At 40.1% G+C, this 12,659-nt stretch overlaps 1 protein-coding gene across 50 annotated transcripts in view; it reads left to right on the top strand.

Moving 5' to 3' along the window:
* Positions 1–12,659, top strand: part of PTPRD (protein tyrosine phosphatase receptor type D) — a 2,079,533-nt gene that overhangs the window by 2,017,979 nt on the left and 48,895 nt on the right. For all 50 annotated transcript variants that reach the window (XM_070590645.1, XM_070590643.1, XM_070590639.1 and 47 more), the window contains one exon: positions 4,769–4,944. In XM_070590645.1, coding sequence (XP_070446746.1) covers positions 4,769–4,944 — 176 coding nt within the window. The remainder of the gene's footprint in view (positions 1–4,768; positions 4,945–12,659) is intronic.

Below are 12,659 nucleotides of genomic sequence, written 5' to 3'. Positions count from 1 at the left end.
AATTTCACATCAATCAGATAATTCATGTGTATTTTCGGTCCTGCTTTTCCTCTTAACATCAGGACATAAGGCCTTACTATAAAACTTTCATAATTCTAAAGACCCCTAAACAAGACAAATCTTTTCAAATCAAATTATCTACTAACCTGAGAAATTGAATGCCAAGCGATTTGGTTCTTGTTTTTTTTTTTTACAGACCCACATGACCCAATTAACAGGAAAAAAACTTATTTAAACCTAGTCCTGACAGAACAGCTCAAATAGTGTATTCTTTGACATTGCAGCATGCTTTCAAGGTTTTAAAGCATTCCTCAGTAATTAATTATTCGTCATGAATATTCTTTCAAACAGACAAACTTCATCTTTCCAAGGTTTCCTCTTCTTCTGTTAATATTCAAACACGCATGAGAACAACTTCATGAAGCCCTGCCCTATTAATCCTATGATGAAAAATAACATTGTCCTTGCGTGTTGAAATCAGATAAGTTTCCAAAGTTTTGCAGACAGTTATAAAAACAGCAGAGCCCAAAGTCCATGCCCAGGCTTATTTTTCCACTGAAAGCTATAACTAGCAATTCCCAGCAAACAAAACGAGAGCCTAAAACTGGCCTCATTTGTTTGAATAGCTGTTCGCTACGGCTTGCTGCGCACCAACTACCCAGAAGCACAGCTCTACCAATCCTTCACCTCATCGCAACCTCTGTTGGTCTTAAGGGCTTGAGTTTTACAGTTCCAAGTTTAGTTTGCCCAAAGCACAGAGACTCAGTCTAAAGCATGTAGGTAATATTTTCGAGCACCGCGAGAAAGAACAGTCCATTAATGATTCCACATTCTCTAATACAGGAATGAGGCACCCTGGTATAATATAAAGTCAAGCTCTAGCCTCAGTTTTCTCACTTATGAGATTAGAATGATAAACAGTTATTATTGGTGTTTGAAACTGTTACATGACCGTTAATGGGAGAGTAGACATGACACATTACATGGAAAATCATGAAAACTTACTTTTATAAATGTAGTAAAACCATGGATTCCTAGGAAAGAGCAAGTTTTAGATCTAAACTGTTCTTCTTGGACAATGACATTAAGAGCAACTTTCTCCAAGAGACAGTTTCTACAGCAAGGCCAGGCCTAAGATTTAGCTTCTGATCAGCTGAAGGCAAATGTCTTTGTTATACTCTTATTATTTTAGTAACTCCTCCTTCAAAGAAAGACTAAACACCATTATTATTATTATAGCATTGGCAAAGGCCTCCATGATTCCAGGAAATGAATATGGTCTTTCAGCACTGCATTTTAAGCTAGATTTCCATCCATCATAGCCCCAGAGGAAATCAATTAATTCTCACACTCTTCTCTTGGATTTATAGTGCTCTCTGATTAGTGTTGCATTAGCAGATGCCAATCATTATCTGGATAAGGCAAGGAATTGAAAATTAAATAAACAAATATGCATTACTGGGAGAAGGTCAACCAAAAAAAAGTGAAAGAATTTTGTATATCCAGCCTCCCAGGAGACACATTGCAATCAGGACTACTGAAGAAGCATTTCATGGCACCAAAACACTTACCAACACAGTATGTTTTCTTTCACAGAGTTGGTTGAAAAATCTTTCTAAATATGTCACGTTGAAAACTGAGGTCTCATCTACTTGAAACACACTGTGTTTAACTTTAGCTTCCAGTCTGGGGTTAATATTTTTAGAAGGGCAAGCCACCATCCATTCTAAAATCTTTTCTCATTCATCTTTCTACACAGCTTGTTATGTTGAGTTCTATGAATAGAGGACACATTAGATCTTAGAGCTTCTAGCGAACATAGCCATCTCTCACATCTCCACATTGCAAAGGACGTGTGTGAGAGAATTTACCTGAAATGACTCTGCCAGAATGGGTAAAGGGATTTGCCAGAAGGAAGCTTTCATTGCAGGTAGTACCTCCTTACAAGTGTCATAGTAAAAGAGGAGCCTCAGCACTATTTTCAGTATATAAATATTAACCTCATAATTAGCTTTACTAGGTATTGAATTATTATTGCTTTCAATTCTCTTCCTTTTGAAATATCAAGTCCCAAATTCTTAAAGCATTTGGGGATGCAGTATGGATCCCAGATACCTAGTAGTTTTCAGGCAGAATTTTTGTATTTTTACTCCTGGGAAGTGCAACCATTCCCTCTAAAAAATAATAAATTATTATTCAAATGAGGAATATGTCAAAAAACAATTCATTACATGATAACTGATTAAAATTTACACAAGACTCTGGATAGGTCCGATTCTCCTCCTTTAGATGTGACACTCAGCCCATCTCCTCTGTCGTCCACTTCATTGTTCAGACACATTTATTATCTTCGATAAGGGGGAAATGACATGGTGCCCAGTTGATGCACTTTCTGAGTCATTAACCCAGATTTCTCCGTTTTGAATTGTCTTGGAAAAAAGTTTTCTGTATGTTGGTAGCTGAGTGAGGCCCTTATCCGGAATCCTTTGTTTTAAAATCAATTCTTTAATGTTGTTAACTACTAAAGCAAATTTTGAAAGTGGGCTTTTGCTGTGTTATAAAATTGATTCACTGTTGGCTTGGGGCCAAATCCTGTGGGCATGTAGATGGACATGCTTCCCCGGGGCTGTAACCTAAGGACTTTATTTAAACTGTGCTTTGAACCTACAGTAATTTGGTGTCAGGGAGGAATAGGATCCTTATCAAAAAAGAGCTGCCAGAACCCCAACTGCTTCTTGAGTAGTTGTAATAGTTGAATAATGTTACAACCAACCGTGCATTTCAGTTTTTGCTCAAAGGCTTTTCACTAATCTGGTGGTATTCCATATCCATGTGTTCATCTCAGATCCCAGTAGTTTCCATCTGACTTTCATTATTTTTCTTGAGAAGATCAGTTTTACAACTGGAATCAGAAAGGCAGTCAAAGTAATTGCAAGTGGCAATCAGTGAAATATAGCAATTTTAGCTTAGGAACATATGTTCCATTATAAAGAAAACTTTTTTTTTTCACATAAATCCAGGACTCATATTTTCCCAGGGCAAGAAGGGCCCATGTACATGTTCTAATACTAACCCCCGCATCATGCTGATATCCCCATAAAGTGTTGATTCCCCTCCAGGGATAGGCAACTCATTACCTCCCAAGGAAATCTATTCCCTTTCTGATTCTGATGATTTGAAAATGTTTTATTATATTGGAGATGAAATTCATCAGTCTGTAGTTACATGCTTCAAAATTGAAAAACTTGGGTTTCAACAGAGTAAACCTAAACCTCTCTTCAGATACTCGTGGGCAGCTCTAATCCCCCCAACCCCTACCTTTTCCTTTGCCAGTCTGTAATATGTATTCCTTTCTCATATGGAATAGATCTGATTCCTTAATCACTCTGGCCACTCTCCTTGGAAGAAGCTCAAACTTGCCTATATCCCTCTTAATGGCATCGTGCTAATGGAAAAGTGGACTTTCAATCAGAATATCTGCATTAAATTACAGCTTGGCTACATACTAAATGTTGGAACTGGGGCAAATTTCTTTTTTTCACTAGAGATAGCAAAGGTGAATAAAAGAAACATGGTCTAGAGGTCAAAACAGGCAATAAGCAAGTTAACAAACAATTAACTATATAATTACAGTGTGTAATAAGTAGTATGAAGGGCTGTCAAGGGAGTTATGACGTCCTGGGGTATCACAAACAGGCTTTCTGAGCTGGAGGCTGAGCGTTGTATGACGGGAAGGAGACAGTGTGTTCTAGGATGTGGGATGGCACTAAGGTAGGAGAGTAATGCTTTCTACCAACTGAAGCAGACTGGTGTCTGCAGTTCAGAAGGCAAGGAGGTGAATGCAATGGGATGAGTCTGGAGAAGCGAAGAGCTTTGTAGCCATTGTTGAGAGTTTGAATTTTCTTTGAAGTTTAAGGGGAAGTCATTGTGGAGTTTGAAGAAGAGAAGTTCCAGTGTCTGAAATATATTTTTAAAAATTGCTCTCATGCTAGATGGAGAACAGACTGCAAAAGACAAAAGTAGAAATGGGACAACCAGTTAGGAGGCAGTTGCCATACTCCAAGGGGAGGTTCATGTAACACAACAATCCTGTTAGGTTTAAATGAGAAGCAATACTCTACACAAGTGAAGACACAGACATAGCAGACTGCTTGCCTGTGATTAAACTGGACTCCACAAACTTGAGCAAGTTTTTGAATCTCTGTGCACCTCAGTTTGCTCCTTTGTGAAAGGAAGATCATAACAGGATTTACTTCATAGAGTTGTTGTGAAGATTAAATGAGTTTATTTATGAGTTCCCTGTTAGCTAAATCTGCAACGTTTTTCACTGTTATGACGTGCTTCACCCTATATTGCATTTTCAGACTCAAGCATTATTTTATTTAGTTTGTGTCTGGGAATGAGGAAGAGCATGAGTGAGGAATGTGACTGGCTAATTGTTTATCTTCCTTTGCAAGCTATATTTTGCTGATGCAATGAAGAAAACAGATAATGTGTGAGAGAAAAGGCCTTCTATGGACCATAATTTTCTTTCTTTGGTAATCCACCATGTCATATTATAAAGACCCAACACCTTGAACACTGTTTCTTTAACATGACGGTCCTGATAAGACCTGTTTTTAATCTTGCTTAAAACCGAAATTTTACTGTATTGTTACTCCTCCAGCATGGCATGGGACAATAATATAATGTTATCATTAGGCCATGTCCCAGGCTGTTTCCTCTTGTGACATGTTCCCCTAGTTGACTAACATTCCTTGTTTTACAGGCATCCCAGGAAGTGACTATGTGAATGCCAACTACATAGATGGCTATAGGAAACAAAATGCCTATATTGCAACACAGGGATCTCTCCCCGAAACATTTGGGGACTTTTGGAGAATGATATGGGAGCAACGGAGTGCCACAGTGGTTATGATGACAAAACTAGAAGAACGATCCAGGGTAAGAATAAATATCTACTTTCTCCCTCTTAAAATCTTCCCTCATGTATTCCCTGTATTGCATATTTTATTCTGTTCAGCATCTAACCTTTCCTTAAGCTTTGACTTTCCAACAGACACTAATTGTGAATGGGCAACAACAACTCTGATTAAACCATTCTTTAACATTCTTCCGAATCTTTCCAATAGGAGTTTCTCTTGTGTTACAATGTGTGTGATTGCTAAACGAAAAAAACAAGAGGTACTCAAAGTAGACAATATGATTAGAGAAAATAAATACTACCTTGATCCTCTTTCTAAAACTCACATTGAACAAGAACACTCAGACTTTGGGGGAGAATTCCATCAATATGTACTCACCAGTATTTTTTCAGCTTTTTCTTTCTCACAATCTGCAATGTAAGATCTAAAATTCTGTAAAAGAAGCTCTCATTTAAATTATTCAAATTAACATAAATTAAGTCAGGGCAGCCAGAAAAATGATGTGGGTTAATACACGGCTGAGAAAACACATAAATGTGTAGAGGGCATTTTGCTAGTTTAGCCTTCTCTGAAATGAATAGATTTTAATAACGGAGTTGTTGCTTGTTAAGGTCCAAGAAAGGAGTTTTATTCATCATATGGGTCCAATATTATGGTGCATGGCACATTAGTTAAATGCTGTTGATTTGCAAAACTAAAACATAATGGGCAAGCAGTATGCCATATTCCCAAGTGAATATGCAAATATTGTAGCCATCTGATGAAAATCAATCTTTAACCTTGAGAACTGAATGAAAGAGCCTCTGAAAAATCGCTGCCGACAGCACATGCTTGCGCTAACCAGTGGGACATTTGGGCAGAGCTTAAAACCACCGGTGAGAGGTCTCTTTCACTGGGGTCACAGGAGTCACAAAAAGGATATTTAGAAGGAAGCCAAAGCCCGACTCCCCATTTGTTGTGTGGCGGTTGAAGTTTTTTAAATGTTGTTCTAAATGTTTAGGTCAATACGTGGCAGTTTCTCTTAGCCCAGGTGTGCATGAGGGAAGAGTTGAAGGCTGCCCAGGGGATTTATAAGGGGAAACCTCAGACTTTGGAAAATATAAAAAGTCCCAGCTGTTACCGTAAAGGTGGGAAATCAAAAAACATGGTACACAACTGGTTTAACAGACCTAGAAAGCAATCAGATCTTTTCCAAACATGTGAACTCTATAGAGATATTCAACTAGTATCTGAAATGAATTTAGATAAAAACTGTTATGACTGAGATGAGAAATACCTATGTCATACTTTGCATGCAGACTCCATTCAAAGATGTAAATGGGTCCATGGTTATTTGTACTCAGGGTAACCCCTTTATAGCAAGCCCTTTCTTTAAAAACAATGCCCCCCCACAAACCCAAACGATCCTCGGATATAGCTATTAATAATTATAACAATGTCTAACACATATTAGGTGCATTGATATTTCGCAACAACCCTGTGAGATAAACACTACTATGATTTCCACTTTATATATGAGTAAACTACGGCTGGAACATTCTAGAAGGTCAACCAAGGTCATTCAGCTACCAAGGTCAGAGTTGGGAACTGAAGACAGTCTGGCTCCAGAACCCATTTTCTTAACCATGAGGCCATACTGCCTGTTAACACTTCTGCGAAGCTGAGACAACTGAACTATTATATTACAGCATGCATGTAAATCCAGCCTTACCCGGACCGTTCTGCCTGGAGATACTGGCTGGTAACAAGCAGTCATTTGCAAAAGCTGTTTTCAGTAAAACACACATTTTATCTTGACACTGCAGGCCTTCATTAAACCGTGCACAGAAACTTGTTTTCAAATAACCAAATGAAATTCTGCCCCTTTTCTCCCTAATTGCTTCTAATAATAAAGTTAGTTCTAACTGGCCCCACTTCCACTGCAACATCTGATGGTAATGAGCAGTTCTTGGCGGAAGGCATTGTGACTTAAATCCTACAGTTTATCTTTGTGTTGCAGGCTACCTTTTCTCCCCCCACCTCAGACAGAGAAACTTATTTGGAAGTTACTAAATGAACCTCTGTTTGCTCCCTTCATTAATTACGCTTTGCTCTTGCAAGTTAGCTTTCTCCTTTGTTAAATGGCCTAAGGAGGCCAATTAAAATGCTGTCTTGCGATTTTTATTCTCTGGTAGTTCAGTCTGTACCCAAACTTGTGATGACCTGCATAAGCCAATATTGAGGAATCTCAACTATCATCAGTCTGATCATACAAATAAGCCCTGATCCCCAAGGCCCCGAAGCCCTTTGTTCCCCCCTCCAAAACACTTGGGAATAAATGACCAAATGCAATAGAGAGATCTAACAAAGGCCTGCTCCCCCAAATTATCTCACCTGCTCTTCCATCTTCCTCCTTCACATTCTCCCACCTCACCTCTTCTCTATTCAGTTACTCTTTCACCTAAAGTCCCAGGGAGAAAGAGGAAGGCATTCCTGGATTCCAAAACAAGAACTTGGATTGCGTTTTGCTGTAAAAACAGTGTTAGAGATAGTGGTTAGTTGTTACTGAAATATTTACCTCCATACTTTAGGAACTTTGTGGGTTATGTGCACTGACCTGGGGACTCAATGAATTCTCAATTCCCAGCAGCCAACTTCAAAGCCAACACAAACTAGCCTGGCTTTACTTAGGACGGCCTGTAGTCTTCCTCATAAAGGGAAGTGCTCCAGCTAATTTAAACAAATCACCTCTCCAAGGGCTGAAGCCTGAAATCTTATTATTTTGATTAAGGCTTAGGTTCTTGAAATAAGACTCATCCCCTTGGTATAAGAAAAAAAAAATGTGTGTGTAAACACTTCTGTGTATTAGAAATATGCAGGAATACATATTAACTGGCGATTGGGATGGAGAAGAGAGAAGAAAATGAAAGAGAAGAAGACAGCATGATATTACACAAGACTGGCTGGGGACAGTACCATCAGAGAGAAGGGAAGCTACTTGACAATGTTCCAAATGGAGGTGCCTTACAGTCAGATGTCTGGGTTTAGATTCTAATTCTAGTGCTAACTAGCTATGTGACAACGAGCAAGTTACTGGACGCCTCAAAGTCTCATGCCTCCTTTTTGGATTACGTGGAAGGGTTATTGTGGGTATTGACTAAGATAAGGAATGTGACAAAGTGGCTCAGCGAGTCTCAACTGTTATTGTTTGGGTGAGAGAGGTTGGAGGCTTTACCACCACAGCTTCAGTTTCCCCTAAAGCTGGTTCCCAAATAATTTAATTTTTGTTCTCAAATGAAATGAGTTTTCTCTGTGGTTGACAGTGAATCCTGACCAACCTCATAGAGTCACTGCACCTGGCGAATTCTGCCCACTGTTGCCAGTGTCGCACACCCATGCTTTGTGGTCAAAGGGAGCGGGTAGCTCAGAACACAGGGTTCTTTCACCCTTGCCTTTCCATAGGACAGAATCTCCAGAATGGAGACCCTGACCCAGGGAACTTGTTAATCAGTCTGCAAGTAGACCACAATAGAGCATTCTGGCTACTGCTTTCACTGCAATCCTATCCTGGAGCAATAAAATATGAAAATAGTTGAATAATAGCAACATGAGTTACACATAGTCATAACTGCCACTAAAGATAATATATTCTTGACAGCACATTTCCTTTTGGTTCATTTTGCTTTCCCTGTCCCTATTCTTATTTGTTTGACGAGGTGGGGAGTCCTCCCCTTGGAACCTATGTCCTGTGTTTTCCACCTTTCCGTTTCGCCTATGCCTGGCTCACTCTTAGGTTGTCACTCTGGCCTGCTGTTGATGAAGCAACAGTGCTTTGTGACCTCTGCTGAGTTAGAACGGCTCCCTCAAACAAAAGGCTGTGGGTTTAGTAGCCTGTGTTAGAAGGTCCACTGGCCTTTTGTTGGAGAACTGACCATTCTTAGAATTTGACTGGCTAAAGAAGCGCTTACATGTGTAAGATGTAACTTAGGACTTAAGTTGGTCTTTTGAAAACTTAAGTTCTTTGATTTTCAAATGTCATCACTCTCTCCTCAAACGCCCCTGACAGAATCCCAAACTTAGCTGAGAAGACTGTTCGCATGGTATGTACATCCAGTTATCAACCCTGACAAGAAAATGTGTACACTGAATATTTTCTATGAGTTTCATTCGAATATAAAACAAAATATAAAACTAAAAACTGGAGATTTTGAAGGTAAAGTATGGTTTCTGCCTAAAAACACACAGATCAGTTTAAAGCCTTACAGCATGTGCTGTGTGACATGAGATACTCTTAGTGGGTTTTATTCCACAGTTTCCATCTTTTTTGCCAAATCCTCTCAAGTTCTGCGTAGTTCATTGATTCTGTAGAGAGTCATTCTCCTGCCCTAGAATGTGGTCTCTAATTGTTTCCATGTTTCATAACATGCCAATAAGCACATGAATTGGTTTGGGCAACCACACGGAGGGAAGAAAACGTTCGGAAAAAATGAAGCACTGGTAGGAGAGTCAAATGTATGCAGCTGGGATTTCCACTCCAAGGGGGTTATTTGTGGGCAACTGGGACAAATGGTTGGCAGCCTCACTTGAAGAACTGGCGTCTCCAAGGTAGAATTTGCCAAGGTGATTCCTGGCCCAGGAAGCTTTGTTATTTAAGTGGGTGATTGTCTTTTTTTTTTTCCTTCACCTATCTGTTTCTCTTCTGCTTTGTTTCCCATCTTGAGGTACTCAAGACAGAGAAAATATATAAACTCATGCTTGGCAAATTCTTGAGCAGCCTTGATGAGTGTTAGAAGCTGAAATGGCTTAACCAAGGTTAAGGAATATGTGGCTTTCACTTGTCCTCACCGGCCTGCCTTCCTTCACTGCCCATAGTTGATGCTCATTGTTGTTTCTGTTGTCTGGCAAGCTTTATGGTGGGAGTTGATTCACTTACAGAGCTATTATTGTGGTGGTACTTAGTGCTATAAATGTTGAGGACGAGGAGTGAAATTTTGACACGCAACAATTGGGACATGACTTGAACTATCATTCAGTGTGGGCCACATTGATTAATAATGAAAGCGTAGCATTAGAAGTGAGGAATTCTATACTTGGTTGGGACTACCTAAATCCCATTTTCTGTTCCCAAATAGAGAATCATCCAATCCAGTTGATGGCAGCCATTGCTAGAGCAGATTAAATGTTTTGTGTATCATGACTTCATCTTTGGCCAGGGAATGGGTAAATCTCTGCTCCACTAAATTTTGTTATTTGTGGTAATAAATAGAGCTAGATGCTTTTAAGGCCAAAGGGACACAGCTGTGTTAACTACACTGTGTTAATAGTTTAGGGAATTAGAATACAGAGACTTGAAAGTTGGCCATTGGAGCACTTCTGACCTAATGACCACTCCCTCTTCCTCATATGTCCTCCCAAGTCCGTGAATGTCACCCTAGTAAATTTCCCCCAGCAAAGAGTGAAGGTGAGATGGAGACACATTGGCATTTGGTTCTGTGGCTAAGAGGGCAGTTCTGGGCAAGAAACAGCAGAAAAGGAGATACTGGTCAGACGTTTTCTTGTTTTCCTACAAAACACATCTTGAGATTCTTTTCAGATTGTGAGGTCCTTTTGGGTTAAAAGTTGGCAGAATCCCTGGAAGATTATAAATGACAGTGTTATTATTTTCATTGTCGTTATCAGTTTTGGAAGGCCCAGGCTTGGACAGTGGCAGACTAATTCTTGGCCCCTCTGGTTTGTCAAGGTTCAGTACGTTTAATGGAGAGCAAATGCTTTCCAAATGCCAGGTCTGTGTCCTTTTCCAAATAGAACTGGAAGCGCCGAAGGCCTTGAACATTTAATTTCTCAAACTGCCGCCTTAAGCACTGCCTATCTAGGACAACAGAAACTGGTTTTTCCTTAAGCAACTGTGGGAACAGCAGCACAAACATTGCCTTTGGAGCCTGCATGATGTATGGGATTGTTTTTGAAAAGTGGTGGATACTTAATGTAAATAGGACACTGGCAGCAAAAAGAATGATGCTCGTGTTGGCAATCTAAAGGATGTTTGGGTCCTTATCTAGCAAGTTCCACGCTGTTGGTTTTCTCTTGTTGGCAGACACACTGTCAGATAAAAGAGAAAGAATCCCACCAGTTTCTTACTGTTTGTTGGCTTCCTAGATTTTTTACCTTCACCACCCCCCCCCGCAGCGCCCCATTTAGAATGGCAGCTTACAGGTTCTGGCTCAAAACCTTCCTATTAAAGTGAATTAGAGGCATCAGGGCCTAAGGAAAGGGCTGCACTTGGAGGAGGAGATGCAACTTTGCTCCTGGTGACTTTGTGCAAAGCCCCTCTGATTCTCCGCATTCATGTTTATAGCATGTGCAGGCTGGAATAGCTCATTTCTAAGGTTTTGAGAAGTGTGCATTCATCTCTCAGTTCAGGCAAGGCTGAGGTTCACCTGGTAGGTCCCAGTCTAGTTGTACTGGTTGTTAAAATATTGAAATGTATTGATACTGGCTGGTATACAGCAATTGTCTTTTTATTGAAGCTGTAAGTCACCTACTGATATTGCTCAATGACAGGGACACAGGAGTGTTGCTAGGCCACAGGCAGCCACTGGGCAGACCAAGGCAGATGCAGAGGTGGCAGTAGGGCCATGTGGAGCACCCAACTGCTGCCAGGAGTGATTGGGGCTGAGGTTCTAACTGTAAGGCTCCAAGCCAGGTGGGAAGAGCTGGTATCCACATGCCACCTGGCCATGACAAAGGAGCACTTCACATGGTTTTCCTCTGGTTACAGCAAAGTGCCAGAAACTTGAGATAATATAACTACTAATTTAATGAGGGAAGTCATCGGAAAAGTTTACTGCAGCTCCCTATGTTAGCTTATGGCAGACACAATGTCTTAGTCTGGGCTGCTATAACACAATGCCATAGACTGAGTGGCTTATAAACAAAAGAAATTTATTTCTCGTGGTTCTGGAGGCTGAGATGTCTAAGATCCAGGTGCTGGCAGATTCAGTGTCCAGTGAAAACCTGCTTTCTGGTTCACAGACAACTGTCTTCTTGTATCCTCCTGTGGAAAGGGCAAGTGAGCCCTCTGGGATCTCTCTTATAAGGCACTAATCCCAGTCCTGAAGGCTGCACCCTCGTGACCTAATCACCTCCCAAAGACCCCACCTAATACCATCACATAAGGGATTAGTTTTGGACATAGGAATTTTGGGGGTCACAAACATTCGGTCTATAGCACATATCAAACAAAAGGGAATATCAATTTTTTAAACTAATAAATGGTTTAGAAGCTGTTTGAATGGTTGAATGAACTGATAAGCAGTGTTATGGTATATAATGTGGTTTATTTAGAGAATTATAGTTTTGAACTTTATGAGTTTATTTATGAAAAGCTCTTGTTGCACTGGTGCTCAGATGCTTTCCTATCACTCTCATTTTGGGTTTTCCATTGTCCTTGATCCTCCACTAAATAGTAGTCAGCAAAGAGCAATGAAAAGTGGAGATACATAAACCAGACAGTTTTGCCATTTGGGAATAGATATGGTTAAATATTAATTGAGTGCAGAAAATGACACTATTACTAAAAGAGAATAGAATCACTGAGATGATCTCTGTCCTTACTGTGGAAAATCAAGTATTAAATCTGGTCTTGAAAACTGCCAAAAGAAATGTTGTAATCTGTTGAAATAAACTTCCAGCCCTGGTGGTCTAGAGGTCAAGATTCAGTGCTCTCACCCATGCCACCTGGGTTCGTTTCCCAGT

This window comes from Equus przewalskii, chromosome 22 (genome assembly GCF_037783145.1).
Source record: "Equus przewalskii isolate Varuska chromosome 22, EquPr2, whole genome shotgun sequence".
Classification (NCBI taxonomy): domain Eukaryota; kingdom Metazoa; phylum Chordata; class Mammalia; order Perissodactyla; family Equidae; genus Equus; species Equus przewalskii.
This window is presented reverse-complemented; position numbering and strand designations above follow the sequence as displayed.